Genomic DNA, 20,835 nt, shown 5'->3' on the forward strand with positions numbered 1-20,835 from the left:
TGAAATTGATAGACAAAGGTACACACAAAGAAGACATGGGGATCATGGGGTGAGCCTATTGGTTCAAATAGGTGACTGTTAAACTGCCGTGCTAAAGGGAAAACACCGTATGAACCTTCAGGCGTTGCCAAATTTCCTTTGATAAATCACGAATTTTCTGGTAAACTTATGAATATTTTCCTTCCCATTTTTCGAGTAATTTTGTTATCAATTTCACCTACATTTCCTAAAAATGTCGAGGTAAAACATTCATAACTTTCCTCATAAATAGACGTTTTATCAAAGGAAATTTGGCAACTCTCGAATGTTCATACGGCGTTCTTCCTTAGTACGGCAGTATAAACTAAGGGAAAAATGATGGACTATAACTAAAGGGTCTCTCGTGAGTTACCGTTAGTTTGTATATTACCTATCTCCTTTGTCCATTGCAACCACTTGCTTCCACCAATAGGATCCTTTCCTTATTGCTTTTGTTTTCTTTGTCCGTAGCTTGTCCTATCAATTTTAATAAGTGGCCCGCAGGGGGTAGCTTAGGGGCTCAAACTCACCCCCCTGAAAACAGAAAAAGGGTATTTTTCAAAAATCCTACATGGCAGGAGCTTTGGACCCTCCTCATGGATTCAAATTAGCCACACCTTGTCACTGGAATCACAGAGTGTCCCAAAAAGAAGAATACTTCCACGGTGGCTCTTTTAAAATCTATTCTCTGATTGCTATGAACTTTGTAAGTCGGGAGCCCCGAGCCCCCCCCCCCCCCCCACTTTCCTCGCCATAAAGCGATGTGAGTAGTATTTCTGGAGCCAAGATTAAGATTAAAATCGACTCACTTAGCTGGGCTTGTCAATTTTTGGTCGTACCTAATTTGAATATGAATATTATTTTCGGGGTGAAGAGCATGCATATACCATCAAAGGTTCAGGACCAGCTGGTTTCACGTACCTTATTGTCTGAGTTTTCATTGCACTGTTAGGTATATAATGTTTGTTAATTTTGTTTCAGGACTGTTTAAATTACAAGACTTGGTGAAGGCGCCACCAGTCACACGAACTGAAATGTACATTAGACAAGCAAATCCAAGCACATATAGACAAGTACTTAAAGAAATTAGGCAAAAAGAAATATTTAAATTAATTGTAGATACGAATCCGCGACATATGTACAAGTTTTTTAGAGCGGTAAGTTGTTTAATATCCATTAATTTACTAATAGCTTATGTCGATATTGCCCTTGCGTATATTGCTTGCTCAAATCTCGCAAGTCATCGGTCACCATTCACCGATTTACGATGAGCGTTGATCGGTGAAAATTCGCATGCCATTATATGCCTGGTAAATGAGTTACACGTATTTATTACTTTCATCTGCGCTGTCTCCTCTTGTCAAAATGGCGTCAAAATGGAAGCTCAAAGTGAGTCGATTTCAACGATAAGTGGCTCTAAGTCGGGACTTGATGCGATTGATGAGTGCTGCAGCTCAAAATAGAGCGGCGTGACTCTTTTTCGATCAACAATTGCGAATAGATCGTATTTATCGATTCACTTTGAGCTTCCATTTTGACGCTATTTTGAAGAGTGGACACAGGGCTATCAAGCAATTGCACTAATAAGGAAATACATTTTAAAAATAAACTGAAACTTATTTTAGAGTGACAGGTTACACGTAGAGTAAGAGTTGAATATTACAGCACTGTTCTACATTTTTTCATCAAAACTTTATGACGAAAAATATCTACTACTTAATTTGAGCTGCCATTCGTCAAAGAGGCAGCGCTTTAAAAGCCCACGAATCAAACAAAAGATCAAGGCTGTATCTGCCTGCGAAGTCACATAAAACAGCACTTGAGAGGTAATCAAGACCGAGAGCTCAGAAACTCTCCTGAGCGGAAACAGACCGGACCGGAAATAGGCGAGAACCGGAACTCGACCGCATTCAGTACGTGCTGAGCTCTGGGCGGGAAACCGGAAATAAACGTGGAGAGGAACTAACAGGCCTCCTTCCGGCTGGGAAATAGTCGCAGTTATCTTAATGAGCGTTTACAGTGCGCTCAGAGGTCTGAACTAAGTGAAATGTAGGGATTGGGGTAGTCATTCTCGGAGGGAACTACATTTTTACATACCAAGTTTTTCTTGAAATATATTTTTCGAAGCTTTTAAAGTAACAGAAAGTCTGCGTAAATATTTCGACCATAAACATAAATTGATACAAATTTGAAATACGTCCAATTCTAGCTTGCGGTTATCATGTGGGATTTTATTATTCGTAACCAACTTTAGGATTATTTGCCACCGTCCCCTTATTTTGTTCAATTTTTCTGTTCCAGATTTTACAATTACAAATGAATGATCATAGGTATCATTATATGTTTACAACTTTTGTGAGTATAATTTTCACCTCGTTCATATTCTTAGTTCTTTGATTAATGGTGGTGCAAATATTAAAATTGGTTCGATGTTTAGTAAAATTAATTACTGTCTTAATGTTATACATCAATCACACCTCTTCTCGCTCAGAAAAACGTCATTTTACTAAAAAGGTTAAATCGGAGGTCATGAAAAGCTGTAAAAATGAAAGAAATCTTACGCTTTTTGGGGTGTATGTATTGAAAGTATTACCATACACCCTCCAAGGCTTCGAATCAATCTACAAGAGAGAAATTCCGACTTCTGCGAAGTGAATGTGCCCTGCTTTTATCAGTCGAACATCAAACGCTACCCCACGCAGAGCGTGTTGCATCAGCCTACTTTCGAAGGCGTCAGGAATAGGGTCTTCGTCACGCGCATTAGAACGGAGCGATTATTTTTAGGCCTCTCTAAACGCGGACGCGCAGCTCAAAGGGGGTGATTTCCTTTTAATCCCTCGGGAGCCAAGAAGGAGAAAAGTCGTCAGCGTAATCATCCCCGCCGTTTCCCGTTTTGTTAGGAATCGAGGGCTCCTGGCTCATCGGAAAATAAAAGGCTTTTTTCGCGAATTTGGCAACACTGGATGTAAGCCGCAACTCCGTTGAGCACGGCGGTAACCGCAGGTGACAGACTAATTAATCGCTTTATTTACATGTAAAGTTCGGTTGCCAGTTCTGACGACTTTTTGTAATACTTATGGCCTCCCTTTTGAATGGTTGCAATAGGTAGAAGTCACTGATTGTGAATTGCGTCGCGACTTTATTGAGAAGAAATTATTTTTCTTGAGGAAGTTAAATTATCGAGCGAATAAACCTTAGAAGTCTCACAAGAAGAAATTAACATTTAATTTTCGCAAAATAGGTTTTCTATAAAACGATTAAGTATGCTAATAAAAATGAAGATGATTTTCCGACTTTTAAAGATTCGTTTTTTTAATACATTTTACCGAGGGTTAACCGTTAAGGCCATGTTGGGTTTTCCCTTGAAAAGTGGAAAGAAACACGTAGAGTGAAAATCGACTCCATGACTGGACTACTCAATATCATCATGTACTTAGTTCTTCTTTTTAGTAATAGAAACTATCTAAAGCTTTTCTTATCATTTCAGATAGCCTTTCAAATATTTTTTCATGTAAGAGTCATCCTAGGGTGATCCATTTGAAAAATTCGAGGGAGTTAGGAGAAACAGTCACATCTACCAGTACATTGCAATGTTTCAAAATATTACCTCTTGTTTTAATTATTTCGAAGAAATCCAGCCAACATTTTTGCTTAAAATTTTGTGAAAATAACCTCCGTATGACCCAAACAATTACACAAATTTTCGAGTGGAGATGTTGGTCGGTTTCTTTACAATTGACACAACCCAATGCAACATGACCGTCGTAAGGTTCAAGTTACGAATCAACGATTTACTTTCAAAAAATGACACACACATCCACTTCAAAGAGCCGCACTGGCGTAAGCTCGGCAAGATGCATGACCTCTCGTTACAACTGCGACCTGAAAGCAAATCAACAAACGTGAATGAACGAATACTCAGCGGCTTACTCCTCTTATGACGTCACAAAATCCGTTGACGCGATATTTTTCCATTTGAAACGGAATTGGATTTTGGAAACTTTTCTGAGAAACGGAACAATGCCACCATCCTCATTTTTTACGTCCTCTCCGCGAAAACGAATCGGGGAAAAATCGTGCAACAACCCCGTTGCGTGTCGAGCACGTTTTCCATTCAAACTCGAGCCTTGAACTTTTCGCACAATCGCCGAAAATTTCAACTCCATCGCGGGTGAATGAGGAGCCCGGTTTCGAACTGTCGTCACTTGATTCCGAGCGTCTGAGGAATTCAACAGGTACGGAAAAGATTGATTATGCAGGCGTCGAGGGCTTCAGCCTTTGTTGTCGGCTGCTCGGAAAAAAACTATTTTTTTCTCATTTACTCAACACAAAAACGTGCTATTTAAACTTAAATCCGACAGATTGGCTATGGTGTGAGATCGAGCGACACGCTTCGTTCTTCCATCCAGTTCCGCCTCCCCCCCCCCCCTCTCCCCCGAACGTAAAACTACAGAATAATGCATTAAGGATTGGACACGTTAGTCAGCGAGGAAACGGAAAGATTAACTCTCTAATAAAGTAGGAGGGAATAACCTCTTTCACCCGAGCTACGAATGTTTCAAAGGAGAGAGGGGGTTTCTTTGCACATCCGATTATGTTAAACATGGCCACACTTCCCGCTTTTATTTCCTATTCCCTTCAGTGGGATACCTTGATACCTACATTCCTTTATATTGACTGATATGAAGGTTTTTTGATGATTTGATTGGTTTTTCAGGATATTGAAACGTTCGATTTAGAAGACTTTAAATATAATTCTGTAAATATTACGGCATTCAGGGTGGTCGATGTGGAGAACACAAAAGTGGCCGAAACTTTAGACCAAATGGAAAAGTTCCAACCGATAGGCCATGCCATACTCAATAAAAGTGGCGTTATTCAGGTGAAATGTTTACTTTACATCCTCTAATATACGATATGGATTGTTTCAGACCAACATAGTAGAAATTTTTCGAGTATTTGACAAAAGTAGTGATTCTCGCGAATTGGCAACACCTTATTTCCGCAAATTAAATTTTTTTAAGAATATCGATCAGAGATGAGACAGCCTGCCACTCTTTAAATCGATGTTCTTACAAAAGAGCAGATGGAATGAAAATAGTGTCGCTCATATAGGACGGCCTGTTAATATTTTCCCTGTCGGGTTTATTTTTGAGACAACGAATTTCAGTTGTCTCGATGGATTTTCTAGTTGTCGTGATAAGAATTTGTATTCTTAAGAATGTTCTCATTCCTAAGAGTGGGAATTCTAGTAATCTCAAAAAGAAATCCAATGAAGAAAATACTAACAGAGCTATAAGTTAGGATTTCAAAAAACGTGTCTCCATGCGACAAAATATGTCTGTCTAAGAACGTTTATTCAAAACTTGTAGCAATCCAAAAAAAATTGAAACTAAATATGACCCCTTTTTAGAAATTTTTGTGGCATTTTATTGACTAAAATGGACCTGACTGAGCAAAAAGGAACCAAACCGAAACGTTCATAAAATCATCTTTTTTACAGGAGAATGAATGAAAAATGTCGTTTCTGAAATAAGCAAAACACACGCGTTCATTTCTGCTGAAGTTGGACCATACGTTTTCCAGTTAATTTTATCTCAAACTGAGCCGATTATACGCATTTTTTCAGGCAGAACCAGCATTTATGTACGATTCAGTGCACGTTTTTGCCAAAGGCTTGTCGGGGCTGAATGAATTAGCACCTGTCAATTTATCCTGTGATCTAGAAACACCGTGGAAAAACGGTCTTAGTCTCTACAATTATATCAATTCGGTGAGGCACAAGCGCCAGTTTTGGCAAGTTTTATTTACAGCATTTTATCTATTCATATTTATTTCAGGGATTTCTCAACAAACAATCTGTATTCAACTGAGAAATAGACTGGGATAGTTTTATGTTTATCTTTCAAAAATATGTAATAGCAAATCTACGGAACTACATCGTAATGGAATTTATGAAGCTGCCCAAAAATGTCTCGCCGCATTGTTTTTAGGTCTCCCAAAAATGAAGTTTTTTTTTTTTTTATATAGTCAGATTTTGATTTTGATTTGATGAAGTCTGCCCAAGACAGTATAAAAACTCATCTTTACAACAAGGAAACATAGAATAACGATGCAGGATAAATCAAACTTGGTCAGAATTGGTAATTCGAAGGTAGAAAGAACACAATAAATCATTCCTTTCATGTCCCTTGCTGAAGTGTTCGTATTTTACTGTTATTATATCAGCGTACAATCTCGCGCCCTACTTTAAATACTCTCTACGAATTTTAAAATGGAATTTCTCTTCTTTCATTTTTTACAGGCTAGCGTCAACGGCCTAACCGGTCGAATAGAATTTAAAGAAGGAAAACGAAGCAATTTTAAATTAGATTTACTTAAATTAAAAAAAGAAGAGCTGAGGAAAGTCGGTCACTGGACGCCTTTAGAAGGAATTAATATTACCGACCCTACTGCCTTTTATGAATCTAGTGCAACTAATATAACTCTCGTCGTAATGACCAGAGAGGTAAGTCGAGTAATTTATTTTTCATCACTTTATCCATCTGAGGTATCTGCAATACAGCCATGCAAATTGCAACGCAATGACAGATACAATAAATAAATAAAAGAGGGGAAACAATTTTGAAAAAGGCAAATAAACTTAACCTGATATCTCATCGTTTTTACTTAACAAGGGGGTTTATTCTGTTCAACGACCGAAATCTTTAGCGAAGATAAACAAAAACTAAATTGTGTAAATGATCTTTTAGTTTTTCACCACGGTTGAAGCCAAAAGGCCCCTCGGAGAGTCAATGGTTTGAGGTGAAATTGTATTGAAAATGTTGACTAAAGTACAACGGTTTAAAAACGCAAATGTAAACGAGAAGGTATACAGTAATAGCACACATTGGAAACTCCGTGTTGAGATGCAAGTGTGCAGGAGAGTGGATGCAACTAAACGTGTTCTTTGGATGTGCGTGTCGCGTGAAGAAAATTGAAGGCGCTCTAGTTTTTTTTTTCTCGCTCACAAGCCAGTAGTGACTGGAGGAAACATTTGCAGGACAAAGCAAATAGATTAACGCGATGGGTAAACAATTACACGGGTAAATTTTAAATTTTTTTTCTCTAATATATTTTTAAAAAGTATTTTCTTTGCGAACCATAACAAAATATTTCCAAAAATTCCATATTAGTCGCGGTATGAATTGAAACATTTGTCATTTGTTCTCCCTCGGAAAAGTTAGCACTTTTCAATGACTGCGGAAAACTGAGCACTCAAATTGAGTCTGGAGCCGAGAAGTAGGTAAGCAGCTGCACCTAAGTGGCATATTTATTGGTGTCAATCAATACGCTGTAATTAACCTTGAGAAGGCCATCCGCCAAACCCCCCCTTCTCATCTTCGTCAGTTGCGCGCCCCGGCGCCCCGTCCTATTGTCTTGGAGCTGTCTAATATTCACAGCTTTCGTTAATAGGTCACACTTAAAGTGAACGACGCGCTTGCTATTTGACCGCTTAAAATGCTTAAAGAGCTGAACGCTATTTTTTTCAAGCGGTAGAGGCGTTTTGAGTGGCTGGCAGCGCCAAAGGCGTTTAATAAACGAGGATTTCTGGGAAACTTGGTCAATGTCAGGAACTCAATGGGGGGGGGGGGGGATCATCGTGTGAATATCATCTAGCACCCTCTAGGACGAAAATAATAAAGGGAGACGTGATAAAAGTTCCGAGGTTAAATAAAGTATCCGTTTTATAAAAGGGGTAGGTAATATGTTTGCGATTTCGAGAGACACAGGTTTTTAGAAGGGAGGGAGAGGATTGCATTGGGTAAGATAGGCTTTAAAAATTTTTGGAGCTGAGAATCGAGTTTTACAGGTCAAACCTTGCAAAATGGACATAATTGTCATCAGCAAGATGATTTATAAATCAGAAATTGTAGGTATATCTAGTTTCCGAGTCAATTGAAATTTTGCCGACTTTTTGAGAAAGCTACTAAGCCCAAGTATTTTTATCGTCTTAAATTTTTACAGAACTTACAAAGTCCGTGTTGTGTCAATTTCTTAAATTCCAATTTAGTTCCTACAATTTGTCTCCCCTCTGACGCAAGGGCGTACCTCAATGTCACGTGAGCCCTGATTCACACATTAATCCATACTTTCTGGGGCTCATGCGAAAAAAGAGATACAACCCTACGTCACATAGAGGATCGAGTTTATCAGAGAGGTTGGGCATGAATTTTTGACTAAAATTACAAATTTTGGTGTTTATTTCGTCACATTTCAAACTCTGTAGGGTGCTTACAGAAGAAAATTTCACGAGGGAACCAATGGAACTACTTTTAGAACCTTAAAATTTTGTATACACGGAGTTATAAGCGTTTAAAGTTTCCAAATTGTGTCCCTCGATCCACTGTGCGTCGACAAATTCTTCAGAAGTTTCATTTAAGTGGACGTATTTCTATCAAACGGAACTAAGCGCCAATTTCAGTTCCTTTTGGGGAATTTAGAATGCCGGATAGCCCGTTCTGTCAAACGGAACTAAGCGCCATGAAAAAGCATTGCAAATATAAGACGGAATGAGCCTGACGCCCGGTTCCGCCGCCAATCAAAGCCTCCTTCTACCTTCCTCCTCCTATGGCACTTAGTTTCGTTTAGCAGAAATACGTCCAAATAGTTTCTTGGGATCAAATCGGACAAACTTTCAGGAACATGCCAAATCATGTAATCAGAACTAGTATCCTAGCTTTAACTTATGAAAAAGATCTTTGCACATTAATCTACATTTTCCTCTTTTCAGGAGCGGCCTTATGTAATGGTTAGAGAAGATAAAAATTTAACCGGCAATGCAAGGTACGAAGGATTTTGCATTGATTTACTAAAAACCATTGCGACCCAAGTAGGTTTCCATTACGCAATACGCCTCGTGCCGGATAACATGTATGGCGTGTATGATAATGAAAAAAAGGAGTGGAATGGTATCGTTAGGGAATTAATAGATAAGGTAAAGAGTTTTCCTGGATTTCTAAAACACTATTTTGAAATAAAAATAAGTTCATATCAGCATCTGATTTCAGAAACAGCGCTGCTTCAAGAGAAAGACACGCGATAATAAGATTCCAGAAAAGTTAGTTCATTTCTCTCGTACAAAAATGGAGGCATTTTCTGGTAGAAGGCATCTCTGTTGTTCTAAGGAAGAACGCCGTGTGAGCTTTTAGACGTTGCCAAGTTTCCTCCGATGAAAACCGAAATTACTGGGAAAATTGCGTATATTATTTTCCGCAATTTTCAGACAACTTTGTGCGCAATTTAATCTAAAATATCTGAAAATTTCAAAGAAAAATATGCATAAATGTCGTCAAAAGTACATGTTTTATCAAGGGAAATTTGGCAACTCTTGAATGTTCATACGGCGTTCTTCCTTAGCACGGCAGATCTGTGGCTCACGCTTCATTTATCAAAAAAAGTGTACTTTGAATCATGTCGATGTTCCTCTAAATAATAGGTTTGCCGCAATGAGCTCTTTTACCAGAAAGTACTCAGATTGATATTTGTAATAATCATCTTATCAGGAGGAAAGACTCAAGTGCCTCCGTCTTGAGAAAATATTGACTTCGACTGAATATGCGTGACCTCAATGAACTGATCATAAGAAAATATAAAAACTTATCGTAATTTGTAAGTTATCACAAAGAGAAAAAGTTTACAAACGACTCGACGATATGCCATCCTACATGTCTTTTGTGGAAATCAAATGAAGCTTTGTCGTCTTTTGAAGAGCTTTTGACGGTCAAACTATGTTTTACGACTACCGCTATGAGTTTCACTGTCACGAGCCGTTTTATGAGTCTTGAGAAAGCGTTTCATGACAATAAAAACTTCAACGGGTTAACCCTCTGCCGGCCGTAAAAAGTCTAGATAATATGGTGTATTTTATCCCAAATTAACATTCTATTTGCCAACGCAGTCTTCAACGCTGCTTTATTTATAGGAAGTATGTATTTCAGTTGAAATGGTGTCAAATTATCTGCGAAAATTTATACTTGAAGACTTGAAGCCAAAATTGAGTGACTTTTGATTTCATCTGAAGCTTCACAAATGGCGAGTTGTTACTTTCCAGCTTACTTGAGAGAAACACTGAGCTATTTTAACTTTTAAAATAGGCACTAATTCAACATTTCTTGTGTAAAAAAAGTAACCATTAATCGCGATCAAACATTTTCGAGACAAGAAAAAACGCTGGGTCTATTTTTTAAGTCTCGTAACCGTGTTCATGCAAACAGAAAAAAAGAAAACAAAAACATTTACATAAATAGAAGCCAATACACGCATTGTGGGTACATTTAATATTCATGATTATGAAAATTGTCTAGAAAATTCATATGTTGGTTTCCCACTTTCAATTAATGTAACCACCCAAAAAATTTTTGTTTCCAGAGAGCAGATCTAGCTGTCGCCTCGATGACCATCAATTATGCCAGAGAGAGTGTTATAGATTTTACAAAGCCATTCATGAATCTAGGCATTGGAATTTTATTTAAGGTAAGGACACATCTATATTTTGGTCTTTTACGCTAAGATTACGAGCGGGTCATCGAGTTCTTGAACTCTGAGTAGATTCTTTAATTTTTCCTTCATTGCAAGACTTAGTTTTTTTGTTTTTTTCGTGATATGAATGCACACACCGTTGTGTTCAAATATTTTTAACAGTTGAAACACAAAAATTACGAGAGAAATGGAAGGGAAGATGCTGGTTTTGCAAATTCTAAGGCCGCCTTGTGATTACTTTCTTAAATGTTGCCACCATCATTATTTCTTGGAATTTCCATTTTTTTTATAGAGGCAAATCATTTGAAGCCCTCTCAAGATTTCATTTTCAAAGTTATACTGTTGAATTTAACAAAAGGCTCGTATACTTTTTTTTTTTTTTTTTTTTAACCAAGTTATATTTATTGTGATTTATACAAGGAGGAATTATACTTAACAGAGTATAACCCGAAGGCCTATTTTACATTCTAATTGAAGCCTAAACAACGTATACGTTGTCCTTCTGGTGATGTTCATTGTTCAAAGTGATACCTCCCATAATCATAATGAAAACCTTATGAGCCCTCCGAAAGAAAGTAGCTGTTCAAGGAATGCCATTGAATTCGGCCACAAAGTCGCTCCTCTAGCGCAAAGGCGTATCCAGTGGCGAGGCGTGAATGATCGATTATTATCGATATCTCGCCATTTGAAGCTATGGTAAAGAATCGATTACTAAGGTTTTCGCTGCGAGCACCCTGATAATCGATATTTTTTCATAGGTTTGAGTGGCGTATCAATCGATATATAGCAAAGCATGCCACGCCGTAGGGCGTATCTCAATGGAGATGTTGCATGTGTGAGGAATTTGCGATTTGACTATTCATTCTTCCGTAAAAGTTCGCGAGAAACACGATGGTGCCACTGGTTTTCTCTAAAATCAATTCCCAAGCTCTAAAAAAGCTCTCAAGTTGAGGCCAATATGGAGAGGATATCCCACGCTATCCTGAGAGTTCACCTCTACATCAAGACAAACTCTCCATGAAAAGATAGGGAGCAAATACATTGACAGGGTTGCCGTGTTTTCAGTTTTGGAGTCCCCAAGTAAAGTGGCAGCCCTCTCCATGTATTTGCTCCTTATCTTTGCATAGAGAGTTTTTCTTGATGTGGAGGTGGACTCTCAGGATATCGTGGGATATCTCCTCCATTTTGGCCTCAACTTGAGCGTTTTTTTTTGAGCTTGGGAGTTGATTTCAGGGAAAATCAGTGGCACTATCGTATTTCTCGCGAACTTTTACATGAGAATCAATAGTCAAATCGCAAATTCCTCACACATGCCTCATTCCTATTTCCTCGTGAGCCCCAGAAAGTTCAGAGTCAAACGGGGAGCAGAGCTCACGTGAAAAATTAAGATACGCCCTCACGTCAGATGAGCGACGATAAGTGACGTGAATATGTTGGCGTGGTGCCTTAGGTTCCGACGAGTCAGCCGACCCGGTTGTTTTCGTTTATGAACCCGCTGGCGGTGGAGATCTGGCTGTACGTGCTCACCGCTTACATCCTCGTCAGTTTCACCCTCTTCGTTATGGCTCGCTTCTCGCCGTACGAGTGGAACAACCCCCACCCGTGCTCCATCGAGTCCGACGTCGTCGAGAACCAGTTCTCCGTCTCCAACAGCTTCTGGTTCATTACCGGCACCTTCCTCAGGCAGGGTTCCGGCTTGAACCCTAAGGTACACCAACGAATCCCTAATGCATGACAACGCTGCCACGCTAAGGCAAAACCCAGTCTGGGCATTCGAATGTTGCCAAATTCCCTCGCAAAAATATTAATTTTTAAAGAAAGTTACAAATATTTTCTTTTGAAATTTTCAGACATTTTGCATCCAATTACGAACAAAATTCTCTGAAAAAATGGATGAATAATATGTACAAATATTCCCCAAAAATTCGTGATTTGTCTCAGGAAATTTGGCAACGCTTAAATACTCATACGGCGCACGGAAAAATTGAATCGCTGATTTAACAATTAAATTGCTAAAAAAAGTGACTGCAATATTTCAACGTAGATTTCACAACACAATAATCCTACTTTAACCACTATTGTAAGCTAATTTAACAACGGGGGTGGTTAAGGTAGCGTTTTTGTGTTGTGAAATCTACGTTGAAATATTGCAGTCACTTTTTTTAGCAATTTAATTGTTAGATCAGCAAATTAATTTTTTCCGTGCGTTCTTCCTTAGCACGGGAAATTAGTTTACTTTCGAACGGGGTCGATTACGATGCCAAAAGTCGCGGTTACGCGATCAGTGTATTTGTCAATATAAACCGGGAATGACGTCACGGCCAGTTCAATCCCGTTAATATCTATTGGCCCGTTACATACTGATGGACTGGTCGCTCTTTGATTTTTCAATTCATTTTGACAAATATGTTGATTATGGAGCGATGACCCTCGTGAAACGACTCTATTTCTTTGTAGACCGTCAATGCATGATGCATGAAGTCTGTGTCGTGAAAACTGGTAGTCTTTTGTCTGAAATGCAAGGCTGACATTTAGTGGAATGAATGTTCACACTTACGGGACGATTTTGGTGATTTTGAGATTGAAGCGGATAGTGCATAAACAAATTGTATCAAATAATAATTTTAAGGAAAATCTAGTCAATTTTAATATAATTCCGTAGAGTTCCTCTCCAGTTTTCACCGCTGAGTGATTATGGCACGGCATAAACTGGTCAGCGTGGAGAAAACCGGTTGGGTTGACTGTCAAATTAACTCACTCACATAGGTATATAATTATCTACTGCCGAAAGGTCTCGTACAATATGCTGTGAATAAATTAGTCAAAGTGATCAAAAACAGCCCATCTTGTAGACGCATGCCATTTGCATGTTGCCTCTTTTTTGCATGGTTCAAGCTTGTTTGCCTTGTGTTCAAAGTATTATTGGTGAAACTTGAAGAATACACGTGCGTCGATTTTAAACGTCACAATTTTCTTAGGCTTCGTGATTTTTCTTCTTCTTTCTTTTGAGAAAGAGAGGAAAATTTATCAACAGTATCTCTTCAATTTTTATTTACTTTCCCTTTGCTCCTCTCAAAATATCTCACATTGAAAGGAGCACTCATTGTTTGGTTACCATAAAAATAATTAAAAAGAGAGAGAAAGAGAGCGGAAACAATTAAGAGCGCTTTTAATTTTTCTTCATACGATTTAAATGACCGTGGAGCATTAAGAGGTATAATTGGACTACATTTTGTAATTTGGAACTATAACTTCTAGCCCGGTTTAAAAACAACGTATGTGCCATTAGTTTCCCCATGCACATAAGTTTTTTCCAGAAGAGCCAGGTTTATAGTTCCAAATAGCCAAATGCAGTCCAATTTGTACCCAGGTTTTAGTTGTTCAGTCATTACGCTACGTCAACTTTTCGTCTTCGTTGCCTTCAACCGATGCGTCACTGAATTGTAATTGGTCCTGTTTCTGTCACTTGAAATAAGTTACCAACAGTCCTCGTTGAACTGTCACATAGTTTTTTCTGTCTATCAAGAAGATCTTGCTTATTAAAGAAGGAACACTCAATTAGTATAACTCGTTCATGACGGCGCAGGGATACAACTATTCGTGCTTGCTGGATGTCTGTGTTGCGTCGGCAAAATTGAAGGCGCGATCGCGCGATGCGTGAACTTGAAATTCTCCGCTTTATGCAGCCAATGAGGTATCGGTCAGATTCGGGAGAAAAGTTATAATAGGAGGCCCGAATACGTCTCTCCTATCCTTGGCTGCGTTTTCACGTAGCCTATGAAGCACCTCTGGTAATAAGACATACGGAACCAATATTACATGGATATAGAGTCGAGCAGGAGAAAGGACGCACGTTGTTGACGGCGCAGAGATACAACTATTCATGCTTGATGGCTGTCAATGCTGCATCTGCAAAATTGAAGGCGCTATAGCGAGAGGCGTGAACTTGCAATGCTCCGCTCTATGCTACTAATGAAGTGACACGTCGTTCAAATTCGGAACCGGATGCGTCTCTCTTATCCTCGACTGTGTTGCTAACGTAGCTCTTAAAGTACCACTATTAATAGAATAAACAGAACCAATACAACAAGGAAATTGAGTTAGGGATTTTTCTTTCCTCTTGATAATTAGAGCGAACGAAATTTGGATATAACAAAATATACCATTATTTGTTGAAAAAAGATAAGCAAAAAACATAGTTTGAATCGAATGGAGAATTTGCATACAAATTTTTTATTTCTTCATCTTAAAGTGCTCAAAGAGCTGATTTCACGATATTTTTTATTATTTTTTTCTGATATGGGGAATAGCATAAAAATAGCTTTTAAGGTAAGAAAATGCACCGTCTAGTGACGTCATCTGGCGGTATTTTTCATTTAAACACACGTATTTTAGCAGATTCGATCCTTTTGTCATATCTTCTCCAATAATTGTTCAATTCATGAAACAAGGGTATCCTCGTGTTCAATTCACTCAGTAGTTTCCACTTAAACACGCAATTCAAGACACCTGCAATTTCTCTATTCGGAAAAAAAAATTGTTTAACCATTTTTCGTTTATATCGAACTTGGCGATGGAGCGAACTATTTTTAACCACGGTTTCGTCACTTTACTCTGACATGGAGCACGTCTTTAAGAAATATCGAGTTTGAAAATGATCAATCAGCAAGAGCCGTGAGCGCACATAACGACACGGGAAAGCTTTCCTGGCGGGGGGCAGGGGTGGGGGGGGGGGGGGTGACGCACCCTGCAAAAATCGCGAAATGGTCGCGGCTTCGCGGCCGACCCCGCGCCGCGCCGCGAGCCCTCCGCACTTCACACGCCCGGCACGTATAACGTCCCGGCGTTGACCGGGTTTCCAGATCCCGTTTTTGTCACTAATGCGCCATGCACAATGAAGACGACGTCATAAAGAGATTGGATTTTAGATGGATGGTTACTTCGAGAGCAGCAACGCCCCTTGTTGCAATGTTTTCCTCCGACATTTTCCCACCGGACGTTCGTCTCTGCCGTGCTAAATAAAAACGTCAAATATGCATTCGAATGTTGCCAAATTTCGTCTTAGAAAATATTCATTTTCGAAGAAAGTTATGAATATCTTTTTTTGAAAATTTCAGACTTTTTAGATCAATTTACGATTGTAATTCCGGAGAAAGATCGGAGAATTATTAAATTTTTTCTGAAAATTCGTGATTCGTCGAAGGAAATTTGGCAACGCCTATTAGGCGATTGGGCGCAACGCTGGGTGTAAAGAGACTCTAGTGCGCTCAAATCGTCGTATTCGTGACAAAAGAACGTAACTGCTTTTCAAATTTGCAAAATTTCCCCTAATGATTTTTTTTAACAGGAAACTGTTGAGTATTTTGAACTGAAAATTTTAATAATTTTTTTTCCTGATAACAGGCAGAAATCAGCAAAATTTTGGACGGATATTGCACTGTCATGATCATGTAATATGATAAATTAGGTCAGTTCATCGATCAAGAACTTTCCGGTATTCATGTAACGCTGTAAGACTGTAGCCGTATTTATATATGTTTATCGTATAGAAACGCTCTCGAATAACTACTAACGAATTCGGTTTTTTTTTTTTTTTTTTTTTTTTTTTTAATGAATTGTGTCTCAAACTCAGACGTTGAATGTACCTTAATGAGGGAGGTCTGGCATCTTAGAACAGTCGCGAAACTTATCCGATTTATCATTCTGAGAGGTTTATGAAGTTTCCTAGACACTCAGAATCATTTATTAACAGAGGGGTAATACCACTTAACTGCTTCTCGGTCCACCCCCGTGGGACACGCCGCGCCTATTCATATGTTCATTCGGTGTGTGGTGGCAAAGTTTTAGAGAGAAGAAGTCAAACAATATATATTAATAGAATAGCTGAAACTTTGCTTTAAGTACAGAAATAGGCACAAAGTCTCGAGGATAGATATTACGAACTGCCGTCTCTTTTTTCCTTATGAAAATGTTATTCCATTCATGATTTTTATGAGAAACGTATTGAAAAGGATAGTTGAAGGACATTTCGACAAAGATTTTTTGTCCGTACACCTGGCTCTTCTAGTAGTTCATTTCCACAGGTTTTTTCGGCAGGGGAGTTCGTGCCGTAGTACCTTGATTTATTTTGCGAGGAAAGCTTCGTACTCTTAAAGGACGCCTATCACTCTTAAAATGTTGGAGCGCTTTCGATTTTGTTTGATACCGTGCAACACTTCTGTTGCGAAATAGTTGCTTGAGGCACCGTGGCACGCTGCGGCGCGGCGCGGCTGGCCAACTCTCAACGCGCATTGACGCCTACAAACCTAAGGGGATACTTCAAGCATTGCGCAATGCGTGAAGTATTCCCTTAGGTTTGTAGGCGTCAATGCACGTCTTGCGCCGCGCCGGTAGCACGCCGCGCGCCGCGCCGCTCAGCTCTGTGTTTGGCTGTAATATTTAAAATTGCCCTGGTTAAGATTGACATCGAAAAGTGAATATTAAGGTAAAATGGTTAAAAGGTGGTGGTGGTTTAATGGTTAATGGTTAAATGGTATTAAGGTTAATTTAAAGGTAAAATGCCTGAGTTTTTCTATGAATCGGTATTATCTGCGAAGAAAAACGTCCTTAAAGTATTTCAAAAAATAATCTTAAACGGCATGGTAAAAGAGTATCAACGATTCCTTTAGAATATTAAAGGATGGAAATTTGGCACGCAGTTTCGCGATTTTTCCGTATACCAGAAAAAGAGAGAAGTAAAATTATGTAGGCTACAAAAAGATGTAGCATAATCACGTTAAGTGCCTCTACAGAAAAGTTCCTTTCAGCACCTCCCTCCTTACTTCCCCTTTTGGAAGTTCACGACTCCGATTGACCAATGCCATTCATGTCATTTTTACATTCAGAATCGCGAAGAAGCAAGGACATGTTACGTTGAAATGCGTTGAAGGGTTATAGGAAGCTGCTTTCGCAGCACCGCAATATCGTCATTTTGGCTGCATTCTTCGAGCAATCGTTGACATCATTCATTATTCAATTCCCAAACAAAAATATGGAGAGTGGAAAGGCGACATGAGGGTAACATGATCATACAAGGCTCTTGGAATTCCCCTCTCTCTTCCTTTGAGAGTGGTTACGGATATTCAATTATCCTCGGAGAGAAACATTTAATGTTTGTGCACATATTTTAGAGTTTCAAAAAGTGCCTCGCCTCTCCAAATAAGAGACACGTATGATGTTATAATATGAAGACTTCAAACAAATGTTTAAAAATATAGCATTGAACTTCGAATTTAACTATATTGTCTCATTAGATTACATTGCTTAGATTGTCAGGGTGGGGTCCCTAAGACGTGCCTCAATGCGTAAACTTCTATTCTAGAGGTGAACTGAACTCTTTAAATTTATTTATTTTTTTGCTGGTAAGCAATTACACATCGGAAAAACCAAGCTTTTTTGAAAAACAAGCCAATTTTGGTAAACTTGATGGCTATTCTGTTTGACTCGAAGTTCAAGATAGGACATGCTTGTTGCTACTCATAAAAAAATGTCCCACAAAAAGCGTAGCTCTCTTGAACCAAGTCCGTCCACAGTATAATAAACGACCAGGGATGTAACCATCGTTTTCCTCCACAAGGTAACCTTGAGGTTACTCAAGGAAGAGAGAAGAACGCAGAGAGACACACGCAGAGAGAAGAAACACAAAAGTTTGGTTCATACGGGAAATTGAACGCAAAATTACCCGAGCTTTCGATTGAATCTGGAGTTTCCCAATCTCTCTATTGTTTTCTGCGCTAAATTCACCGTAAATTGTACCACAATAAACATAAAATATGGGTTGGTTTGTGTTTCATTTACTATATTAACAAAAAAAAAAAACACGGAAACACAAATATTTTTATCAATGCATTTTTAAAGAAATCTCGGAGATCCGCGACTTTTGAATCAACAGGTTACAGAGCGGGGGCCGAGGGCTGCACGGTGAATGTGCAGGCAAGACTTGGGACCGTTTTGACGGGAATTGGAGCCGTGAGCCACGCAAAAACTGCGAGGATTCCAAGAAGCGGAGCAAAAATGAGAGACTGCTTACCCCTCTGGTATTTATTATTCTATGGTTTGTCGATGGTCCATGACCGCATTGACCATAGAGTATGATAAAGTCGCAATGTGCTGGAGCGCTGATGATGTCAATCCTTGAACGATGCATTTCTAGCCTCTCGTTCGCCGGAAAGTGGGAACCGTCTGGAAACCATACGGCATTTTTCTTTTAACCACCAAAAAATGAGAAAGATCCAAATTTTGGCGCCTGTACCAGGATGGCGTCATTATCAACATGCATCACATTAGGCAACATGCTATGTACTATATTACACGTTACATCGGAGGGTCTTAGCGACTCGAAAGTCCGCATCTGGTCACCATAGAAGTGCCAAAAATATACCAAACTCCCGTTTTTTATCAAACAAACTGCATACCTATATCTTCTAAGCGAAGCCCATGAGCCGGGACGCCGCACATCCGGCATCGCCAGTCGCCGCACGCTAGTCTCAGGAGCATTGGACAAAGGACGAAACAGCCTCAAAAAGTGGCTTCATCGGCGATCCAGCACATTGCGCCTCTATTCTGCCGTGCTAAGGAAAAATGCCGTATGAACCTTCAAGCTTTGCCACATTTTCCTTTGCAAAACAAGAATTTACTGGTAAACTTATGAATATTTTTCTTCTAATTTTTCAGATTATTTTGTTCACAATTTCACCTAAAGTTCCTGAAAATTTCAAGGAAAAATATTTATAAATTTCCTCAAAAATTAACATTTTATCGAAGGAAATATAGCAACGCCTGAAGTTTTCATACGGCGGTTTTTTTAGCACGGTAGTATTATACTCTATGGGACTGACGCCCTGTGATTGGATGTGTTGTAGGTGACGGAGCCGGCGCCGAGCCGGTTGTTCTCGTTCATGAACCCGCTCGCGGTCGAGATATGGTTCTACATGGTCGGCGCCTACGTCCTGGTCTCCTTGACCATCTGGATCGTAGCGCGCTTCTCCCCGTACGAGTGGTGCCCGCCGCAGCCCTGCTCGAGCGACTGCCAGCTCTGCAACCAGGCCCCGCCCCCGCTCCAGACCTGCCGCCACGGCCTCCCCGTCCACGAGTCGGCCCTCGTCGCCTTCCGCGGGCTCCACGCCCACGACCACGGGCTCCACGCCCACGACCACGGGCTCCTCTCCGACCACTCCGACGAGGACTACGACCAGTTCGTCGACCATTACCATTACGAGGACGACTCGGACGAGGAGCACGACCCCTACGCCGCCCACCTCGGCACCCTCATGGTCATCGAGAACGACTTCACGCTCGCCAATAGTTTCTGGTTCGCTATCGGGTCGCTCATGCAGCAGGGATCCGATTTGAACCCCAAGGTAGGCCCCCTAGACGTCACTTTCACCATTCATTGCCGGAACTTAAATTGATTCCACCTGCTGAATCAGGACTCTGTGGCTACTAACCTCCAATAAAACCTGCCATCATGCGATAAATGACATCGTGTGATCTATGCTTCCACTCTTCTAATCATGGTGCACTGTTTCGAATAGATAAACCCTTCGCTATTTTATTAAATGCCGCAAAAACGAAATCCTTCAATCAATCGGATAGGCAATAAGCGTACTTCGTTGATCGAATAGTCGCTTCAATCGGTTTAATTTGAAGCAATGACATAAAGCTCTGTTTCTAGTGGATGGACCCTCGGGTGTTCCATTAAACCACGAACCTTTTACAGGACGTCCTCGTCAATTTTTATCGAAAAGAACCCGTTTAAACATTTATATGAGCAACCGACCGTCGGTCTCCTGTGGTGTAGTGGTTGTAGTGCTTGCTCTATGATCGGGGGTTCCAGATTCGATTCCCGGCCAAGTGATCCGAGTTTGCTGGTTTCAAACAAGGGTTACCTAGGGCTGGCTTGGTCAGGGGCTTTAGGAACTGCAAGAGTGAGATTATTCCCTGATGGATATTTGAAATGAAAAAGAACAAAAGAAAATTAAAAAAGAAAAAAAAACCCTCAGAGAAGTCTGTACCAAACCAGTTGCTTGGATTTGATACCGCGCAGAATATCCTCAATTATTTCCATTGTCCATGCACTGATTCATTTCGAACACGCTCTCTTCGCAAGGTTTTCGAAGGTCTCTGTTGAAAGTTCTCGATCTCGGAGACCTTCCCAAGGCGTATCTCGACCGCTGAGATATCCAAATCAATGCGCTAAGAACGGAAAGAGACGGGTTTCAGAGATTTTATCTAAAACGTATTTCAATACCGAATACT

The 20,835-nt window shown here is 39.8% G+C and overlaps 1 protein-coding gene across 3 annotated transcripts in view; it reads left to right on the forward strand.

Annotated features, from left to right (window-relative positions):
• LOC109042243 (glutamate receptor ionotropic, kainate 2) overlaps positions 1-20,835 on the forward strand; it is a 131,118-nt gene that overhangs the window by 89,686 nt on the left and 20,597 nt on the right. Inside the window, exons 5-13 of one of the 3 annotated variants that reach the window (XM_072300350.1) lie at positions 1,000-1,175; positions 2,320-2,373; positions 4,736-4,900; positions 5,648-5,791; positions 6,323-6,526; positions 8,792-8,995; positions 10,429-10,533; positions 11,990-12,247; positions 19,440-19,937. In XM_072300350.1, the coding sequence (XP_072156451.1) occupies positions 1,000-1,175; positions 2,320-2,373; positions 4,736-4,900; positions 5,648-5,791; positions 6,323-6,526; positions 8,792-8,995; positions 10,429-10,533; positions 11,990-12,247; positions 19,440-19,937 (1,808 nt within the window). The remainder of the gene's footprint in view (positions 1-999; positions 1,176-2,319; positions 2,374-4,735; positions 4,901-5,647; positions 5,792-6,322; positions 6,527-8,791; positions 8,996-10,428; positions 10,534-11,989; positions 12,248-19,439; positions 19,938-20,835) is intronic. The other 2 variants (XM_072300349.1, XM_072300348.1) reach the window with 2 other exon arrangements.

Source organism: Bemisia tabaci, chromosome 5 (genome assembly GCF_918797505.1).
Source record: "Bemisia tabaci chromosome 5, PGI_BMITA_v3".
Taxonomy (NCBI): domain Eukaryota; kingdom Metazoa; phylum Arthropoda; class Insecta; order Hemiptera; family Aleyrodidae; genus Bemisia; species Bemisia tabaci.